The sequence below is a fragment of the Schistocerca americana genome, chromosome 2 (genome assembly GCF_021461395.2).
Source record: "Schistocerca americana isolate TAMUIC-IGC-003095 chromosome 2, iqSchAmer2.1, whole genome shotgun sequence".
Lineage (NCBI taxonomy): Eukaryota > Metazoa > Arthropoda > Insecta > Orthoptera > Acrididae > Schistocerca > Schistocerca americana.
The window spans coordinates 1,086,577,627-1,086,600,413 of NC_060120.1; the positions used below are offsets into that span (position 1 = coordinate 1,086,577,627).

Genomic DNA, 22,787 nt, shown 5'->3' on the forward strand with positions numbered 1-22,787 from the left:
AAAATTTAATCTTAGAGTTGGAAAGATCGAACCCCTCTTAACGTAACTTTTCACATCGACTATGTTTCAAAGAACTACTTGTGTAGCACATAGTCAGTACCTACCATGATAGATGTACAGAATCCTGTAAGTACTGACATATCAGTGACAGACATGATCTTTAGTCCAATTGCCTTGAAACACTTTCCCTTCTTGTCAGATGATCCAGTAGTGTGGTTCACCTGACTTGAGAGTCTATTTGTCTTTACCCACATCACCTAACGCAAAACTCAGTATAGTCCTGTGGTGACTATGCTTCATGAAGATAGGCTGCTGAAGTGTAAGACATCCTAGCCTCCCCACCAAGCATTGAAAAATGCCCCTCTATAAAGCACAAACTTGTTACAGACAGAATCAAAGCTACACGAAAAATTGCTCTGCACTAAAGAATTTGGTGACCGCACACCACCCCAACAACTTTGTTGTCTTCTCAAGGGTGTGCAGCAAAACAGTTGGTGACATCACTCTCAGGAATATTTACTTGTCACGACAGGCCTCGATACTCGGAGAATAATCACAGTTTCCACTGGTGTCCTCAATGTTGTTTCCCAAATTGCTGACCAAATAGTTAAGACACATCCATCCACAGGCACTGCAAACATTTCCAACAGGGCCGTGGCTCCACTGGAAGCACTGCAAGCATAAGTCACAGAACTATCCTAGCGAGTTGTGGTGCAAATATAGTGCTGTATACCTGCATCATTACGACAATGATTATGAAGCAGGAACAAGCATTTGCCTACCACAGAGAACATCTACTGGTATCACAGAAAATGTGGTGCTGCAGCTTGGCAGTGCAACTAACCTGTGACAAGGAAAATGCTACAGGAAATCAGTAGCAACACTGGATGATTTCAGCCCAGACAACTGTCGGCTTTTCGTAACAGAGCACTATATCGAGCTACAATTACTCATTGGTACAGCTGCTTTCTGTCAGTTTACCATCCTTTCCATCTTTCTTGGCAACATACGTGTGCCCATTATGTGTACGCTGCAAATGGGTCTTCCATCGAGACTTATGGCCACGTCATCTTACATCTTTGATGTGAATTCTTGTGGAGATTTGTTGTTGCCACCGTGGTATACTCGATTGTTGTAGCAAATTTCTTATCAATTTATAGAATCCTCCTAGGTCTTTGCAGTAGATATGTGCTTAACTCTACAACACAGTTGTGTAGCCTCGGATACTTATGCCGGGCCAGCTGTATTGGCATCGATGTTATTGCCGGTGATTCACTGTGCTACAGAGATCTGCTTCACGACGTCCCTGAACTCGCCTGTTCATCGTTGACTCCAGGGATGGTAAAACACTTAATGATACTTCCTTGCACATTAAAACTGTGCATCTGACTGAGACTCAAACTCGGGACCCTCGAGTTTCGTGAGCAAGTACTCTACTGACCAAGTTATCCACGCGTTATTTGTGACGTGACTTCACAGCTTTATATCCGCCAGTGCCTCATCACCTATCTTCCCAACATCACACAATTTCTCCTGTGAAACTTTTGAGAGTAGCGCTCCTGGAAAAGAGGATACTGCGGAGACTTGTTTTAGCCACAGCCTGGGGGCTGTTACCAGAATGAAATATTCACTCTGCACGGAGTGTGCACTGACGTGAAACTTCACAGCAGATTAAAATTTTCTGCCAAACCGAGACTGGAACTTGGGACCTTTTCCTTGCACAGGCAAGTGCTCTTTCAGAGGAGAACTTCTGTGAAGTTTGGAAGGTAGTAAATGAGATACTGGTGGAAGTAAAGCTGTGAGGATGGATTGTAGGTCACATTTGGGCAGTTCAGCTTGCCTTCGAATGGTGAAGGTTCTGCGATTCAGTTCCACTTTTTCACCAAGTTTTAATGTGTCAGGTGCACAGAAAATTTCATTCTGTAAGCTGTTAATGGTATGTCACACTGTCACTACACCAAGACCACTAAACTTGCATGGCCTTGTTGTGCGCCTTCAAACAAACTCAAGATCACAAAGCAAAAATTCTTTTTCATGTTAGCATAAGGACTCTGTCACCGTTCAAATAGTAGCTGGGCCTCACAACTCCATATTCTCCCTATGAACAGCAAAGGGTGATGTCCTTTAGGCTACTATCATCAGCTTAATGCCAGAATGATACCTGATTGTTGACCTGTCCCACATATTGAAGAATTTGCTCTGCACATTCATGGCAAGACAGTTTTGTCCTTGCTTTTTATCATATTTTTAGCACTCCGTCTTCAGGCCACGAGTGGCCTACTGGGACCATCCGACTGCCGTGTCATCCTCGGTGGAGAATGCTGATAGGAGGGGCGTGGGGTCAGCACACCGCTCTCCCGGTCGTAAGATGGTATTCTTGACCAAAGCCACTACTATTAGGTTGAGTAGCTCCTCAATTGGCATCATGAGGCTGAGGGCACCCCGAAAAATGGCAACAGCAAATGGCGGCCTGGATGGTCACCCATCCAAGTGCCGACCACGCCCGACAGCGCTTAACTTCGGTGATCTCATGGGAACCGGTGTATTCACTGCGGCAAGGCTGTTGCCTTTTTATCATATACTTACTGTAATAAAGATACAATCAAAACCACTGTTTTCACTCTGTTCAGACACTAAGAATTTTTGCAAATGTCATTTGCACTATGAAATGCCACAACTTTCCAGGGGTTTGAAGATGAAATAACAAGAGACTTAGACTGCTGTTATTTCTATACTGAAGTGACAAAGGTTATCAGGTAGCAATATGCATGTATACAGATGATGGTAGTAACGTATAAACAAGGTGCAAAAGGGCGGTGTGACAGAGCTGTCATTTGCTCTCAAGTGACTCAGCTGAAAAAGTTTCTAAGATGGCCGCATGACAGCAATTAACTGACTTTGAATGCGGAATGGTAGTTGGAGCTAGAGGCATTGGACAGGCCATCTTGGAAATCATTTGGGAATTGAATATTCTGATATTGATGGTGTTAACAGTGTGCTGAGAACACCAAATGTCAGACATTACCTCTCACCACGGACAACACAGTGGTCGATGGCCTTCACTTAACGACCAAGAGCAGCAGTGTTTGCGTGTAGATCTGTCAGTGCTAACAGACAATCAACACTACATGAAGTAATCACAGAAATGAATGTGGGATGTGCAATGAATGTATCCATTAGGACAGTGCACCAAAATTTACATTAATGGGCTATGGCAGCAGGTGACAGATGCGTGTGCCTTTGCTAACAGCACAACATCGCCTGCAGCACCTCTCCTGGGCTTGTGACCATATCAGTTGGACTCTAGACGACTGGAAAACTGTGGCATGGTGAGATGGGTTTCCAATTGCAGGAATTCATGGACTTCATGTTCCCAAACAACGATGGAAGTTTTATGGATGACATTGTGTCACGAAGGACATTCCTAGACAGTTTGATGGAATGATTTGGGCACCCAATGAACATTTGTGGGACATAATTGAGAGAGACCAATTCATACATAAAATCCTGCACTGGTAACACATCTGCAATTATGGTCCTATAAAGGCAGCACGGCTCAATATTTCTGCAGGGGACTTCCAAAGACAAGTCGAGTGCAAGCCACACTGAGCTGCTGCACTATCCTGGGCAAAAGAACATCCAACATGATATTAGGAGGTATTCCATGACTTTTGTCGCCTCATTGTGTATTGGTGATGTAATATTGTCCAGTGAGACAGAGCATGTAGCTCTGGAATAAAAATTTTTAGGGTATGATATCAATGCATAAGGAATCCTGTCACCTCACAACAATGTTGAAGCTTTTTCTCAATTTCCACAGTCCACTAGATACACAAATTCCACAGTTTCGTGGGCTTGACAAGTTTGTATTGACATTTTGTGTCCAGTTATGCTCTGCTGGCAGCACTTCTCAATGAAATTTTAAAGGGTTTGCGTGCAACTGGAGACATGCTACAGCAGACTGATGAAAAGAAAAAGACCTTGGTCTGAGTGAAAACTGCTATTGCAGAAGCTGCATTCTTAGCTTGGCCTCTTCCTAGTGCACCACTTAATGTTATGGTGGTCGCAGCATCAACTGCCACTGGAGCTGTATCACATCACCATGCACAACGTGACTGGCAATCACTAGCTTTCTCAAGTAAAAAAATTATCGCTTTCAAACCAAATTGGTCAGTGTACAACCACAAATGCTACACAGCAGGTGCCTCAATCGTAAAGTTTAGCCACATTCTTGAAAGTAGACATTTCATTCTTTATCACAGGCCATAAGTCACTCATATTTGCCTTCCACCAGAAGCCATATGAGACATCACTGTCAGTTGTGGTATTTGGATGACATTGCACAATTTACTGTGAATATTTAGCTTACTGGAATGCCCAGGAAGAAGCAAGAAATTGAAGGCATTACTCAAAACATCGGACATTTTTAAATATTACATTTAAATGGAGCACTACGCTGTGACAGGATTGAGGGCTGATATAGAACCAATGAAAAAAGCATTTGTTTGTCCAAGTATTGAAAAGGATTTGAAGTCGTTTGTCCAGCACTGCAATGCTTCTCACCTATGATGAGATTATTGAACCTCTACGACTCTCAGAAGAGTACTGATAATGGTTGACAGCAATTGCCCTTTTCTTACTGGTCTGAACACTAGCCATTGAAAGATGCAACAATAGCAACTGTAGCCATGATTTTCTTTCATGAGTAGATTACATACTTCAGATTCACCTCCACATCATTACCAATTAGGGAAAACAATTTTGTGTCATATCTCTTTCAACCACTTTCAGCATTGCTTGGCATTAACCAAATTTGAATGTGTGCTACCATCTCACCGTTAATGGCTCCATTGACAATTAAAACACTCATTTGAATGCCTTGCCACAGAGCATTGGAGTCACAGCTACTCTATTGTCCTGTTAGAACTCTGAACAGCTTTGAAAAATGACCTCAATATGACATAGGTTGAATTAGTGCATTGCTATACACTTCAAATTCCTGAAGAATTTTTCACTGACATGTCAAACAATTTTATTGAAGCCCCAGTCTTCGCATACCACCTATACTTTCAGATTCACAAGCTCAATCGAGCTGTTTCAAAAAGAATGCTCTATTCAGTGGTCAACTGTTCTCTATGACTTACAGTCCTGCAAACAGATTTTCGTCCAACACACCACCATTTGAAACTATTCCAACCACCATACAATGGCCATACACAGTATTGGCATGCTACAAATAAACATTTGATGTTTACATGAATGGCTCGCCCTTCACAGCATCCATCAACAGACTTGAGCCAGCCCTCACTCCAGCTGAGACGCCTGTCAGTTCAGACACAGTAACTAATACTGAGATGCTACATACTTGTGATTCCAGAAGGACATCGAATGCACCCTCTTCCACCACTACAGCCTGTGCCTCCAAAAAAAGATCACTCACAACTCATTTTGGGCACCACCTACGCTTCACATACCATTGACACTTGGGGGGAGGGGAGACTGATGTTGACGGTATACCATTTGCTGTATATTATGTAAAATGTAAATCCTTTGATTATCTGTGTTGTTTCTAAACTTCAAATGAATGATATTGTTTGATTTTAATGAGTTTTCTTTGCTGTTTACAACTAAACAATGTGCTTAACTATTTATATTGTGTTGAATAAGTTACATGGCTTGTAGATAGCTGTTGTTATGTATAAACATCAATTTTGATATGTAGATATTATGTTGGCATAAAAAGTTGTAGCATATTTAATATAACTCAAATCCTAACAGTTTTTTAACAGTATTCTGGTAATTTTGGTGTTAAGTTTAAGCTGAGTAAGGAGAGATTTGGAATAGAGAGTGATAATTAAGAGTGCAGTTTCTGACCGTTGGCCCTCTTTACTAGTGCGCTATGACACATTTCATCTCCCTGAAGGTTCCCGTCCCCAGTGATCTTACCTTGTGACCCACCTGTACATCAGGAAGCATCACTTGTAAGTAAAGAAGCCCTGATATGTAAGGCTCCCCTGTACTAGAGAGACTCTAAAAAATAAATACATCAACAAGCATTTAGGTGATATATCTATTACTGTTCATAATACATGTGAATTTTAAATATGACTGATAACTCTCTTATACTTGCAGATTATCAGTAATTGATTTGAAGGCTGACAGTTGACTTTTAATGTAAAAATATCTAATATAAATCATGCAGATGAGTGAAAAGGTGCTACGCTAATTCACAAAACAATACGTATATCTTCAGTGACTCATATAACCATCAAGTATATAAAACAAACCACCCAGAGAGTGTTAACGTGAAACAACCACATAAATCAAGCATGCTGAACTACAAGTGCAAAATTAAAAATCTGTGGAAAAATTGTCACAAATTGCAAACCATCTGTAAAGGGAGTCACTTACAAAGCCCCTAGCGAAGCTGTTCTTGAGCATAGTTCCCTTGCCAGGCATTCTTTCCAAAGAGAAAGAATAGAAAAAATAGAGATTTTTCAAAAAGAAATATAAGATTTGTTATTATCTGTGTTATTGAGACTGTTTGTGAGAAAACACCTTCCAAGAAGTGTCACTTAATGTATTAACGTTCTGTAGCCTACATGGATGTTGTGTGATTTCCAGAATGAGAAAGGTAGAGTTAGCAGCTTCATGATGAGAACATTTAGCACACTTTTCTGTGGTTAGTACAGCATATCTTCAGTTATATTTGGGGACATACAATTTAGGGAAGCTAGGAACCATGGAAATAGCAATTTGTAGTACAATTTCTTCTTCAGGATACCTGAGCCATATAGCGAAGAGGAGGAAATCTTCAATTGATGGCATGACAAATCCCATCAAGCACAAGAGTGTTGAGAGGTGTGGAATGACTGAAGTTACACATTAGCAGACAGGAGGAGTTACTGCACGCTACTTCCCTAAATGATACTAACAGGAAATTATGTCTAGTGCTAATCTACATGCACTGACAAATATGGAAGCCATTTCTAGTGAATATATATTAGGAGAAAAGCTACATAGAAAAAAGCCATTTATCATCTTTTTAGAATACCTTACTGCTGTTTCATGTACTGCATCATAATACACATTTTTGTAACTTTGCTGCAGGACTAGTTGTATTTACTTAATTGCAACATAAAAACATCACTGACCTCCTGCTGAGTTTTCCTGTTCACACGGCAGTTTACAATCGCACACCTCGGAACCATACCATCGGTGATATCAATAGATTCTTGTTGACGAAGGTGAGTGGCTGCTCTTACCTGGTGAGTGGTGGTGACGAGATCAGCGTCTGTTAGTCTGGGTTCATAATGCAGCTACTTGTGTGGTGAGCTCAGCAACCTGTGCTTGTAGTGCTGTGTAGGTTGCTGTGTAGGTTGTGAGCAAACCGTTGCGATGCATGCGGATGGATACATTTCCGCTATACGATCCGCAGTTTGCACGAGTGCATCCAGATCACCGGCACACACTGTCAATGTTTTCTGCGAGTCGGGTGGCAGGCACGATAGCCAAATATGCCACAAAATGTCATCACTGACCACATTGCTCGCTAATGTATGCAGTCTGCATAGTAGCTGCAAAGGCGTGCGATTGCCTAGCTCCTCTGTGCGGAGTAGCTTCTACAATCTCTTCACCTCAGACTGCAAGAGCCGGGTAATCAGAGTGTACTTGATGGTTGTGTAACAATCAGTACTCAGTGGTGACGCCAGAATATCTTGTACTTCTATGGCCATATCTTCATTGAGTGCAGTAACTACGTAACTGTGCGTCGCTTCATCTGCGGTTGTGTGCGCTAGCACAAATTGACTTTCTACTTGAGCAAACCACAGCACAGGATTTTGTTGCCAAAATTGTGGCAGTTTTACTGTCACACAATTATACTGCTCCAGTAGACACTTCGGCAGTTGGTGGTGGGTCTGCCATCATGAGTCGCGAGTTACAGTAAAATGGAACACGGAAGATGCGTGACGCAGTGGACATGGATGTTCATATTTAACACGATGTGGCACGATACGTAGCATTGTGATCATTCAATTTCACATTAGTGACCGTTGGACATCACGTCAGGGTCACCAGTGTTGCAGGACTAGTTCTATTTACTTAATTGCAACATAAAAACACACCATAACTCATATGACTCCTTTACTAGAAAATTAAACAACAGAACTGCATAAAAACAAATGAGGAAATGTAAGTCAGAGACTGCGCCGCAGATAATAATTACAAATGGCAATTACTCGCACACAGCATTACACTGCATGTAACACTCCACCACTCCATCCTTAGTGTGAATGGTACTTTCTGTTGAAACGGACGTGTCATCCGGACCGTGTTACAACGAGTCATGCACAGGCTGCTGATGGTGCATTAGTGGTAGCCTCAGATGTCCGTTGAGGTTGACCTGTGATGTGCAGTGGAGTGGCCGAAGCTTCGCTCATGTCCGTAGTGTGTGTAGATGCGTCTGTACCAGGGTAGGAAGCGCGGAAAGCTGGTGTGAGCCTGTCGACGGAGACAGTGGTCGGTGTACCCATCACATCGACATTGACTGTCTTGTCCTCCATACTGATGACACGATAGGGTCCATTGTAGGGTGGCTGCAGCAGCTCGCATACTGCGTCATACCGTAAGAAGACATATTGGCATTCCCGTAGCTCATCAAACACAAATGGACGACAGGTCTGCTGAAACCTTGGAGCAATGGGGCACAGTTGCCGGATTTTTGTACGCAGCTTTTGTACAAAATCTGAAGTGTCAATGCCACTGTCTGGCACATTAACAAAGAACTCGCCGGGAAGTCATATCAGCTGGCCATAAATGAGTTCTGCAGTCGTGGCGTTCAGGTCTTCTTTCAGCGACGCACAGAGACCCAGGAGAACAATGGTTAACGTCTCTGTCCACCGCTGTGAATCATGACAACAAAGCAACACTTTCAGTTGGCAGTGCATGCATTCAATTAAACCATTTGCTGATGGGTGGTAAGCTGTAGTTCCCAGTAGGATAGAGAGTGCTTTGAACAAATATGACTCAAACTGTCTTCCTCAGTCTGTTGTGATTCGTAACAGCACTCCGAAATAGGTGATCCATCCCCTGAAGAATGCAGTCGTGACAGTTTCAGCAGTGATGTCAGCAATCAGGAACACTTTGGGCCAGCGAGTAAAACAATCGGTGGCTGTAAGGCAGTAGGTGTGTCCTTTCGATGGTGGAAGAGGTCCTACTAGGTCTAGGTGGACATGATAAAATCTCTGATTTGGAGGAAGGAATGTGCCAACAGGTGACCTAACTTGCCGGCTAACTTTATTCCGTTGACAGGCCACACATTGTCGCACATATTACTTGCAATCTTCGCAATCGCTTCACCATGTTGGTAGTGGCTCGTATTCCAGGGTGCAGCAAGTTATGTGAAGAAGCGATTGCCTGTTGGTGAAAGTCAGTAGTCACAAAAGATCTCAGTTTGTTGGTGGTGACATCACAATACAGCAGCACAGTTGACAGAGGCAGTGTAATACAGCAAAGTTGTAGGCCCGATGGTTGTGCCAACAAATCTCAGAGCTCACTATCAAATTGCTGCGCTACGGCGAGAGCTTCAAAATCGAGTGCTTTGGTGATTGCGTTAATCCTGAAGAGAGCATCAGCTGCCACATTTAGTTCTCCTTCAACACGGACAATAGAGGTTGTGAACTGTCCGATATAGTCGAGGTGTGGCAGCTGACGTGGTAATGCCTTCTCGAGATGCTGGCGGAAAGCATACGTTAGTGGCTTACGGTCTGTGATGAGAGTGAACTGCTGTCCTTCCGACATGTGATGAAATTTCTTAATAGCAGCATATGCAACATACAGTTCGCGATCATATGTGGACCAATTTTGTTGAGATGGCAATAGCTTTTTACTGAAGAAGTCTAAGGACTGACAGTGCCAGTCTATTTGCTGTTGCAGTGCTGCACCAATTCCAGCTGCAGATACATCGACCATCAGGGCGAGAGGCACATGTGGAACTGGCTGCACTAACAACGTAGCTTCTGTGATGGCAGTCTTCAGCTTGTTAAATACCAACTCAGCTTCACTGTCCCACCGGAGTTTGTCTTTCGGCTTTAGTGAACCTTGCAAGAATTAATCAGTGGTGCAGCTAGGAAGGCACGATCGTGAATGAATTGACGATAAAAATTGGTTATGCCAAGAAATATATGTAATTCTTTAACTATCGTAGGCTGGGGAAAATTCAGTATAGCTTCATGTGGTGGCCGTATACCTTCAGCGTTGATAGTGTAACCTAGGAACTGTACTTCAGCTGCTCCAGAAATGCACTACAATGGTTTGATGAGCAGGCCATGTGCACGTAAATGAGTGAAGATCTGTCGTAAGTGCAATAGGTGTTCTTCCTCTGAATTTGACATAATCAAAATGTCGTCAATATACACATAACAGAAGTCTAAGTCACGTGTCACTTCATCCGTGAACGTTGAAACGTTTGGGCGGCATTACAAAGTCCAAAAGGCATTCGCTAGCAACGTCTTCAGATGCCACAGGTTTCTAGTTGTCAAGCGGTGCGGACGAGCACGTATTGGTGGCCCAGGTGTAGTCAAAATACAGTGCACTGTCGAGTGCAGCACAGGTGCTAGTGTGGGAGTCTGGCATGTGATCTCTGGGAACTGTCTGAGGAGCTCAATAAATGGAGAATCACTAGTAACCACTCGTACTGCCATGTCTTCCACACAACGCACTCGACCTTGGCTTGCTAGGTTGGTAGTAGTGTCAAGACGGTGTCGGTGACGGAGGTCAGGCAGGAGTCCGTAAAATGATAAAAAAATCCGCTCCGCTGCAGCACATCTGCTATGAAAAATGCCATTCAAATTTGCGCCGCAGGCACAAGTTCAAAACTAATGTGACATGACCATACATTGTTATTGTGGAACCACTGGCCATAAAAAGGTGGCAGTCATCCCATTCGTGACATGGCAGACAGGCAGATGGATAGACTGACACGTCAGCACCCGTGTCTACCAAATACTCTAACTATGTGCTATGTTCCATTACAGTCAATGGCTGCCATCTGGAGAGCCAATATCCATCATCAATGAGTTCTGGCTGAGTTTCCTTGTTCACATGGCAGTTTACACTTGCATGCCTCGTCAGTAATGCCAACAGATTCTTGTTGATGAAGGTGAGTGGCTGCTCTTACCTGGTGAGTGGTAGTGACGAGATCAGCGGATGTTAGTCTGGGTCTATAATGCAGCTACTTGTGTGGTGAGCTCAGCAACCTGTGCTTGTAGTGCGGTGAGATCTGCCCAAGGTTGTGAGCAAACCGTTGCGATGCATGCGGATGGATACATTTCCGCTATACGATCCGCGGTTTGCACGAGTGTATCCAGATCACCAGCACACACTGTCAATGTTTTCTGCGAGTCGGGTAGCAGGTGCGATAGCCAAATATTTTGCAAAATGTCATCACTGACTGCGCTGCTTGCTAATGTATGCAGACGGTGTAGTAGCTGCAATGGCATGCGATTGCCTAGCTCCTCTGTATGGAGTAGCTTCTGCAATCTCTTCGCCTCGGACCGCGAGAGCCGGGTAATCAGAGCATTATTGATGGTTGTGTAACGATCAGTACTCAGTGGTGACGCCAGAATATCTTGTACTTCTGCGGCCATATCTTCATTGAGTGCAGTAACTACATAACTGTACTTCATTTCATCTGCGGTTGTGTGTGCTAGCACAAATTGACTTTCTACTTGAGCAAACCATAGCATGGGATTTTGTTGCCAAAATTGTGGCAGTTTTACTGTCACACAATTATACTGCTGCAGTAGACACTTCTGCAGTTGGTGGTGGGTCTGCCATCGTGAGCTACAGCGAAATGGACCACGGAAGATGCACAACGCAGCTGATGCGGATGTTCGTATTTAACGCGACGCGGCACAATACAGAGTGTAAGTGATCGTCAAATTTCACGTTAGTGACCGTTGGACATCACATCGGGGTCACCAATGTTGCGGGACTAGTTGTTTTTACTTAATTGCAACATAAAAACACACCGTAGCTCATACGACTCCTTTACTAGAAAATTAAATAACAGAACAGCATAAAAACAAATGAGATAACACAAGTCAGAGAGTGTGCCAGAGATAATAATTACAAATGGCAATCACTCGCACACAACATTACAGAGCATTTCAACTTTACCAGTTTCAGAGAGCACTGTGAGCTGTCAATATATTGGAAAATTTAACCAAGGGCAATATTAACATAAGTGTAATTGGAATTTACATCTCCAGCCCAAATATTATGATGAATTATAGAAGTAGTGACTAATTAGGCACTCTTTCACTGTTTTTTTGAATGTCTGTCAATTTCCAATTTCTTACCCAATGTCGACTGACAACTCTTTATCCACTTGGCACCAAATTATAAAGCTCTATTGTGCATTAAAGACAGAAAAGTATATACTATACAGAAATTACTCTTACTACTTGAATTGTAGTTGTGATTCCATGGTTCATCCCAAATGCACTCATGATATCAGCCATATATGCCATCAGAAAGAATTCCATAGTGGCTTGTGCAAGAATTTCATTTATACATACACAATAATTTCAACATTAAAATTTACAGTCATCCTTCTTCTGTTGCTATTTCAATGGTATTTATATTTGAAGGTATTTTTCATGTTGCTGGGCAACAGTCATACAAAAATTTTTAAATGAACACACTGCCATTTTATCATATTATCGTTATTATAAATTTTTGCCCTTAAGACAGTGATTGAACTTGAATATTACATGATTATTCAATTGTCCTCTTTTTTTATGTTTTCTTCTTCTTTTGCTCTTCCCAAAACCTTTTCATTCTTTGACTGTGTTCGTATTTCCATTGCTCTGTCCATATTTTCCCTGGTCTCTTCCTTTCTTTTACTTCAAATTTTGTGTTCATAATTTTGTTTCTGAATTGGTCTCTTTCATCTATCATTTCTTTATTGATTCCTGCTTGTTTTAGGTCTTCTTTTATTTCATGAAACCATTTTTTTGTTTTTTGTGTCTGGTGTTGTTCATTCTATGTATGTGCCCAAAGAATGTTAATCGATGTTTTCTGATTATATCTGTGAGTCTGTCTGTATGTTCATATAGTTCTTTGGTTGGTCTCTTCATTCATATACCATCTATATGTACTGCTCGAAAAATTTTTCGAAGGATTTTATGTTCTATCTTTTCTGTCTCTGTTATGCCTGACGCCCCTATTGTGGTCTTTCTGATGCATAGAGGGCTTCTGTTAGTACAACTCTATTGTAGTGCCTGAATTTAGCCTGTCTTGAAATGCTTCTTTTATTGTAGTGCATCCATGTAAGTTTGTATGCTTTCTGAAGTTTTTATATTTGTTCTGTATTGGATGGATCCTCCTATTTGTACATGTTCTCCAAGATACTTGAATTTTTCCGCTCAGTTAACTAATCCATATTTTGTGTGCATGATTTGTGTATTGTTGTTCTCTCTTTCTATATAGTGTTTTCTCGTATGATATCTGGAACCCCATTTTAGCAAAGACTTCATGTAAATACCCCAGGGCTACTTGCACTTCTTCTCTGTTGTTGCTGAGTATTGCTAAGTCATCTGGAAATGCTAGGCATTTTATGAATGTTTTGTTTGGATGTGTTCTTCCTAACTGAATTCCTTTTGCTTTTTCTTCCCACTGCTTGATAAGTTTGTCCAGGATGATGTTGAATAGAAGCCGTGAGAGACCATCTGCTTGTCTGACCCCTGTATGTATGGCTCTAAGATTTCTCCCATAAATTTTATTTTGGATGTGGTGTCTGTAAGCATCTGTTCTATCAGTACCCTAGTTTTTCTGTCTATTCCATATTCTTCTAGTGTGTCAAAGAGAGTCTGCCTGCCAGTGCAGTCGTAGGCCTTCTTAAAGTCCACAGATGTAACCACAGTGTTGTTCACCTGTCTGACCTTCAAGAGTGTTCACAGGTTCCAAATTTGTTCAATACGGGACCTTCCCTTTCTGAGCCTTGCCTGCTATTCATCTATCTTTGTATCCACTTGTGGTTCCAGTCTGTTCAATAACACCTTGGAACCTTGGGCAGAATTTTGTAAGTGACTGGTAATAATGAGATCCTTCTATAATTATTAGGATCTGTCCTGTCTCCCCTTTTTGTGGAGTGGGTGAATCAGTGCGCATTTCCATTCGTGTGGAATTTTCTTTGTATTCTATATTTCCAAGAGAATTGCATGAATTTTCTTTGTAATATTTTGGCCTGTGAGTTTCCAGATCTTGGTGATAATGCCATCTTCCCCTGGAGCTCTGTTGTTCTTTAGTTGTTTTATAACATCCTCTACCTCTGTGACTGTAGGCGGCTTTGAGTCAGGGTTTGGTAGTGCTTTCGTGAAGTATAATTTTTCTTTGGGCTTTTCACAGTTGAGAAGTTTATCAAGGTATCCTTTGAATATTGCAAGTCTCTTTTGTGTTTGTTTCTAGCGATCCATTTGTTCTTCTGAAGCAGATATTTGGAGGCTGATAACCCATTATATTTTATCCAAATATTCTGTAGAAATTTCTCGTATTATTTTTCTTGAAGTCTTCCTCAATTTCATTTAGTCTATTTTTGTCGTATGCCCTTTTCACTGCTCTGATATCTTTCGAGGCTTGTTTTTGGACTTTGGGGTAATCCTGCCATGTTTCTGTTGTTCTGTTACTGCTAAACTTCTTCCATGCCTTAACTCTTCATTCAATGGCCTGATCACAGATTGCATTCCACCATCTATACTTGAGTTTCCTGGGAGGCTCACCCCAACGCATTGCCTTCAGAATTGTCTTCGCCAGGTCTGTTCAGTTCTCTGTTGCATTCTGATTAATTTCGTCAATGATTTTGTCTTTGTTTATCTGTAAATATTCTGGATCTGGTCTTATAATTTTATTCTGTGTTGTCTTTCTATTTCTTGGAATTGGCTTAATCTTTACTTGTAGAAAGTGATGGTCAGACTTGAAGAATCCTTTGTGAGTTCTCCCATTTAGAATTTCACTTTTATTTTTACTTGTTATGACTATGTGGTCTATTTGGAATTCTCCCCATACGTTTTTCGGCATTTTCTACGTTGTGAGTTTTCATCTTGGTTTCTGAAATTGTGTCGACATAACATTTTGACAGTACTTTATCTAATGCTTCCCATTCTTGTTCGTGCATTTGTGTGCTTTATGTGAGCCTGTGATATGCTTGTACTTCTTCTCTTTGCCTAGTTGTGCATTGAAATCTCCTAGTACAATTTTGACATAGCTTTTTGGTATTTGTTTGTCATGGAAGAAATTTGATGTCTTCCCAAAAGTCTTCGACTTCTTGTGGTCTGTTCCTGTTGTTGTCATTTATAGTCGCACGTGTGTTGATAATTGTGTGTCTTTTGTTTCCTGACTTGAAGGTTATTGTGGAGACTGTTTCTGATGCTAAATTGTGATGTTGTCTATGATAGATTTGTGTACAGTAAATTCTGTGCCAAACATTGTTGGTGTTCCCCACCTGACGGCAAGTTTTCCTATTTATATCATGTAGTTTTCTGTGTTCAAATGGTTCTCTTCAGTAAAACAGGTCTCTTGTCTTGTGAAGATTTTGATGTGAAATTTTTCTAATACATCAGTAAGATGTTTAAGCTTGCCTATTTTAACCAGTGCATTGGTGTTGACTGTGCCAATAAAATGTTTGCGAACAAGTTTCGAGAAGCTCCAACTCTTCTCTATTTCGTGATGTTCCTGGTTCCCAGAAAGCGATGACCAGGAAAAACTAATAAATTCACTGGGACCTGAGGTATTGGGTATCTTTCCCGTTGTTCCATCATGATTTTTTCAAGTTGAAGGTGTTTGTGGTGCCTCTATTGGAGGTCACAGTTGTTAAAGACTTGATTGTTGAGATCAAGACGTATTTGTAGCATCCACACCAACAAGGTGAACAGATGACCAATAGCCACTGGATGCCAGAACAGACACTAATGGGTTTAGGTCTGTTTTAGTACATGGTACGCCTGGGTATTTCATTTCTTCACTACCACCGATATCTGGGAGGCTTTCCTCTATCCGCCACCTGGGAAGGTACCCGATGAGGGACCTAATGACCCCACACATTTGACTGTTGAAATTTCAGAGCAGATCAGGTTGTGGAAAGGGGCCAAGATCAGTTACTGTTAGTTACACAGGACCCACAACTTTATTCCTCGAAAACCAATGCACAGTTTTCTCTTTAAAACAACAAGGATCAATTCATGGCTGAGGGCCCAAGTAACTTCTCAATAATATAGTTTAAATAATTCCTTTTAATACACAAGGATTTAGAGAAATGTCTGGAGCTCTTACTTAAGTAAAATTAAAATATCTTCTCGGCTAAAGGCCCAAATAAAATTTCAGATCAGCAAAGGAAATTCTTAAAAAGCAAGCATTTACAAATTTTGGCTAAAAGCCATATTAAGGAAAATTTAAATTAACTCCTGTGCTGAAAGCCCAATAATATTTCAACATAATAAAATAGAACATTTAAAGACAAGCATTTACACAGTATAACAGAAAACCATCTTAAGAAAACCTGAAATATCGTGACAGCTGAAGCCCCAAACAATTATTCAAGATAATTAAAGACAAACCTTAAGATAAGCATTTACACAGTACAGCTGAAGTCCATTTTAAGATTTTAAGATAATTAAAGAGAAACCTTACAGACAGGAATTTACACATTACACGGTGAAAGCCACAGATTTTCAAACAAATGCGGCTGAAGGCCTAAATACAGAGCAAACAAGAATTTTAAATAAAACATGGCTGATGGCCTAACCTTAAAACACTTCACATAAGGTTCGGCTGAAGGCCATATACTGAACATAGAACAGACAAAATTAATACATGGCTGAAGGGCTGGCACTGTACTTGCGACAAAAGAAAATCACAATCACAAACAGCAGAGCAGTGGTGCTCAGAAGTGTTCCCAGGGTTAATCTGGGGAGGAAACTCTAATAACAGGTTAGGTGAGACAGGAAACCAATGGTAACACTAAATGATCAGGTGGCAGCATGACCTAGGGACAGCTGAAGAACCAACCAACAACGTAATCAATTCCCTTCCACCCAACCAATAGCACAACAACTAAAAATGACTTCCTCGCTGCTCTGTTGCAGCCGGCCAACTCCCTACACCAGTACGCAGACAGTATTCATCTGCTAAATGAAAATCACAGAAGCTACACACAGTTCCACATAAACACTTTCACCAAGAACGCCGACAGTCCTAAAAACCAATCACGGTGGAACAACAAGGAGAAGTGACAAGTCACACACACGCAGAGTTTCCATAAGCAGTTGGCGACCAAATACATATTGTCCAATGAGACGACCGACTGAACAACCAACCAACGTCATCCCTACTCAAGCTATGAGTGCTGGCAACAGTCGGGCGAGTCTTGGCTGTCCGGAGCTCACTGCAGCTCCAACCCGACTCAACTCGATGTCCATTCGGAACCTCGGAGACGTGGCAAACTGGGCACACTGGCTCGGATCCACCCATGCAGAGGTAACTCTTGCCCATCAGCGATGACATCTCTGCACAAGGAAGGAACCGACCCACGTCCGGCAAGATGGCCAGCTGATGAGGCCCAGAAATGGTCTAAAGACCAAATACAAGTTGCCCAATGAGACGACCAGGCGAAGGTTATTCCTGCTCCAATCTACTTCTGTCGGACAGTTCATGTGTGTGGCCAGCAGTCAGCAAGTACTGGCTGTCCATGCCTCACTGGTGCTCCGTCCCCGACTGAACTTCCGACAGACGATGACTCGGAAATACTAGCGATCGCTCCAGAGATAGTACGATAGTGCACTTATCAATAAGCACTGCAGCTGCCAGTCACAGGCAAGAAAACCAGCAACTTAGTGACGCCAGTACATCAAATAAGAAGGAGGCAACAGTACCATAAAGACAATGTGACAAGCAATAAACAGCATGAAGACGATCTTCGTATGGCTCAACTGTGTTGTTGTTTATTTAATTATGACCCAGGTTTTGACCTTTTATGCTATTTTCAAGTGATTGAGTTTATGTTATTAATATATATTGCAGGACATTAAGCTCAAAATTAGCTATAAATTAAGAAAAATAGTCACTCTCCACGAAATGCCAGATGTAAAATCATCATTTTTTAAAAAATGAATCAGTAAATAATAGTGGGAGTACATCATATTGAATAAAAACAGGATTACTTTAGTTATGCAATATATGTTAATGACATAAACTCAATCACTTGAAAGCAGTATAAAATGGCAAAACCTGGGTCATAATTAAATAAACAACAATACAGTCAACTGGCAGTGTGTTAATTTAAAAAGGAATCTATTTTATAGATAAGAATAGCCATTACTCATCTTTTGCAACTGAATTTGTATTATTGTTTTTAAGCAAACATGCTTCACCTAAATGTGTTAGTCATCTTTGTTGTTGTTGTGGTCTTCAGTCCAAAGACTCCATACCACTATATCCTGTGCAAGCCTCTTCATTTACAAATAAATACTGCAACCTACATCCTTCTGAACCTGCTTACTATATTCACCTCTTGGCCCCCCTCTTTGATTTTTACCATCCACGCTTTCCTCCAGTACTATATTGGTGATCCATTGGTTCTCCAGAATATGTCCTACCAACTGATCCCGTCTTCTAGTCAGGTTGTACCACAAATTTCTCTTCCCCCAGTTTTATTCAGTACCTCCTCATTAGTTATGTAATCTACCCATGTAATCTTCAGCATTCTTCTGCAGTGCTGCATTTTAAAAGCTTCTATTGTCTTCTTGTTAAACTGTTTATCGTCCATGTTTCACTTCCATACATGGCTACACTCAATACAAATACTTTCAGAAAGGACTTCCTGACACATAAAACTATACTCGATGTTAACAAATTTCTCTTCTTTAGAAATTCTTTTCTTGCCATTGTCAGTCTACATTTTATATCTCCCTACTTCGACCATCATCAGCTATTTTGCTTCCCAAATAGCAAAACCCATTTACTACTTAAGTGTCTCATTTCCTCATCTGATTCCCACCGCATCATCTGATTTGATTCGACTATGTTCCATTATCCTCGTTTTGCTTTTGTTGGTGTTCATCTTATATCCTCCTTTCAATAGACAGTCCATTCCATTCAACTGCTCTTCCTAGTCCTTTGGTGCATCTGACAGAATTACAATGTCATCAGCAAACATCAAAGTTTTTATTTCTTCTCCCTGGACTTTAATACCTACTCCAGATTTTTCTTTTGTTTCCTTTACTGCTTGCTCAATACACAGATTGAATAATATCAGGGATAGGCTACAACCCTGTCTCACTCCCTTCTCAATCACTGCTTCCCTTTTGTGCCACTCGACTCGTATAACTGCCATCTGGTTTCTGAACAAATTGTAAATAGCCTTTTGCTCCCTGTATTTTACCCCTGCCACCTTCAGAATTTGAAAGAGAGTATCCCAGCCAACATTGTCAAAAGCTGTCTCTAAGTCTACAAATCCTATAAACGAAGGTTTATCTTTCTTTAATCTCTCATCTAAGATAAGTAGTAGGGTCAGTATGGCCTTGCATGTTCCTACATTTCTACAGAATCCGAACTGATATTCCCTGAGGTCGGCCTCTGCAAGTTTTTCCATTCTTCTATAAAGGATCCATGTTAGTATTTTGCAGCCGTGACTAACTAAACTGATAGTTTGGTATTTTTCACACCTCTCAGCACTTGTTTTCTTTGGAATTTGAGTTATTATATTCTTCTTCAAGTCTGAGGTATTTCGCCTGTCTCATACATCTTGCTCACTAGATGGAAAAGTTTTGTTATGGCTGGCTCTCCCAAGGCTATCAGTAGCTTAAATGGTATGTTGTCTACTCCCAGGTCCTTGTTTTGACTTAAGCCTTTCAGTGCTTTGTCAAATTCTTCAGGCAGTATCACATCTCCCTTCTCATCTTCATCTATGTCCTCTTCCATTTCCCTAATACTGCCCTCAAGTACATCTCCCTTGTATTGACCCTCTATATACTCCTTCCACCTTTCTGCTTTCTCTTCTTTGCTTGAACTGGTTTTTGATCTGATCTCTTGATATTCATACAGGTGGTTTTCTTTTCTCCAAAGGTCTCTCTGACTTTCCTTTTGGGCAGCATCTGTCTTTTCCCTGGTGATATAGGCTTCTACATCCTTACATTTGTCCTCTAGCCATTCCTGCTTAGCCATTTTGCACTTCCTGTTGATCTCATTTTTCAGACGTTTGATTCCCTTTCACCTGCTTAATTTTTTGTATCTTCTCTTTTCATTGATTAAATTCAGTATCTCTTGTGTTACCCAAAGATTTCGACTATCCCTTATCTTTTTACCTACTTCAGCCTCTGCTGCCATCACTATTTCATCTTCCAGAGCTACCCATTCTTCTTCAACTGTATTCCTTTCCCCTGTTCTTGTCAATCATTCACTACTGCTTCCTCTGAAACTCTCTTCAACCTCTAGTCCTTTCAGTTTATCCAGGTCCATATCCTTAAATTCCTGCCTTTTTGAAGTTTCATTAGTTTTAATCTGCAGTTCATAACCAATAAATTGTGGTCAGAGACCACATCTGCTTACCATTATATAATAAATCTGAAATCTTCTGTTGTTTCCAGGTTTCATCCATTTATATAACCTTCTTTCATGATTGTTAAACCAAGTATTGGCTATGATTAAATTAAGCTCTCTGCAAAATTCTACAAGGTGGCTTCCTCTTTCATTCCATTCCCTCTGACCATATTCACCTACTACTTTTCCTACTGTCGAATTCCAGTTACCCGTGACTATTAAATTTTCGTCTCCCTTGACTATCTGAATTATTTCTTTTATCTCATCATACATTTCCTCAATCTCCTCCACATCTAAGGAGCTAGTTGGCCTATAAACTTCTACTACTGTCATGGGTGTGGGCTTTGTGTCTATCTTGGCTACAATAATGCGTTCACTATGCTGTTCATTGTAGCTTTCCCGTGTTCCTATTTTATTATTCATTAATAAACGTACTTCTGCATTAGCCTTATTTGATTTCATACTTATAACCCTGTATTCCCCTGACCAGAAGTCCTGTTCCATCCATTTCCCTTTTCAGATTTTCTAACGTACATGCCCAATTGAGGGACCTGACGTTCCATCCTCTGATCTGTAGAATGCCAGTTTTGTTTCTCCTGATAATGACATCCTCCTGAGTAGTCCCCAGCCAGAGATCTGAATGAATGATTATTTTACCTCTGGAATATTTTACTCAAGAGGATTCCATCATCATTTAACCATACAGTAAAGCTGCATGCCCTCGGGAAAAATTATAGCTGTAGTTTCCCCTTACCTTCAGCCGTGCACAATACCAGTATGGCAAGGCCATTTTGGTTTATGTTACAAGGCCAGATCAGTCAATCATCGAGACTGTTGCCCTTGGAACTACTAAAAGGCTGCTGCCCCTCTTAGGAACCATGATTGCTAACCTCTCAACGGGTACCCCAACATTATGTTTTCATCTACAGTGGGGCTATTTGTGTCACTGAGGCATGCAAGTCTCCCCACCAATGGCAAGGTCCATGGTTCATGGTTGGTACAAAAAGAAATGAAAGTAATAATTGTTTGATTAAGTACAAAGGTTTATTTTAAGATATATTAAATACTTTGTATGTCGAAACAAAATATATATAGCACCTTTGCTTTTTCCACACCAGTGAAGGTAACAAAGTTCAGACATACACTGAAAGACGTCAGGTACATGCCAGCGTAATTTCACTATGTTGTAGTACACCTGCTGCACTAATAGTGATGATGGTAGTAGTAGTAACAGTATAAGTCTAATAATAATAACATACACATAGAAGAAAACTGATTCTTCCTTATAGTTCTGCAATTTTCTAAAGCAAATTTGGCTTTTTCTTGTGCTGTGTTTTAAACGATATTTATGTACTTTTGCTGTAGCATTTGACTTAAAGTTTCTCGGTAATACTTTGTTTCAGAGCTATGATAAAAACTATATACTAACTGGTACAAAATCAAATGAAAGTATTGGGCTGTATGAGACATACAAGAGTTTGCTGCCAATGGAGTGGATTGTTGATCTTGGCATTAACAATACCAACATTACTGATGCAATTTTACGTGCTGTAAGTAGAATCCCACTAGGATAGTCATTGTAGTAATCATAATTTACATGTCTATAAAATTATGAGATGATACATGTCTTCAATAAGCAAGACATTAGCATTGCTGATAGTCAAGCATTACTGTACGTGACACTATCCTAGCTTTTTGAAATTTAGTTGGTAAAACAGAAGGAGAGGTCATTCACTCCTCAAGAAGAGAGGGAAGCTCCTGCTGGATTGGTCAATAGATTTGTGAAGATTAAAAAGGGAGGACAGGTCACCAAGACACACGCATTCCTCTCTTCTCCCCAAGGAATTAACTAATAGATCTAGCAGTTACAATAGTGTTGTGTGGCTGTTGGTAATACTGATGTTTTGCTTCCTGCCAGGTAAGTAACAGCCTGATATTCTATAGCAGAAGTAGTGATAATAGTGGTGGTAGTAGCAGTAGTGTGTGTCATTTCATGTGGCAGGATCCTCTATACCAAAAAATTAACATTGTTCAAAGCAGTTTTAACAAAAACATTTGTATAGAAATGATTCCTTTTCACAATAAAACAATTTATTTAAAAAATACTTCATTACTTTATTTCCCTAGGTTTTTCAATTTCGTCATTGTAGAGCTGCTCGGAAAATGGAAATTATAGCTTGTAGGTTGACTGC

The 22,787-nt window shown here is 40.8% G+C and overlaps 1 protein-coding gene and 1 pseudogene across 1 annotated transcript in view; one reads left to right on the plus strand and one right to left on the minus strand.

Annotated features, from left to right (window-relative positions):
- LOC124594686 (phospholipid-transporting ATPase ABCA3-like) overlaps positions 1-22,787 on the plus strand; it is a 543,403-nt gene that overhangs the window by 287,827 nt on the left and 232,789 nt on the right. Inside the window, exon 17 of the mRNA XM_047133052.1 lies at positions 21,999-22,145. Within this exon, the coding sequence (XP_046989008.1) occupies positions 21,999-22,145 (147 nt within the window). The remainder of the gene's footprint in view (positions 1-21,998; positions 22,146-22,787) is intronic.
- On the minus strand, positions 2,451-2,568 carry LOC124597702 (annotated as a pseudogene).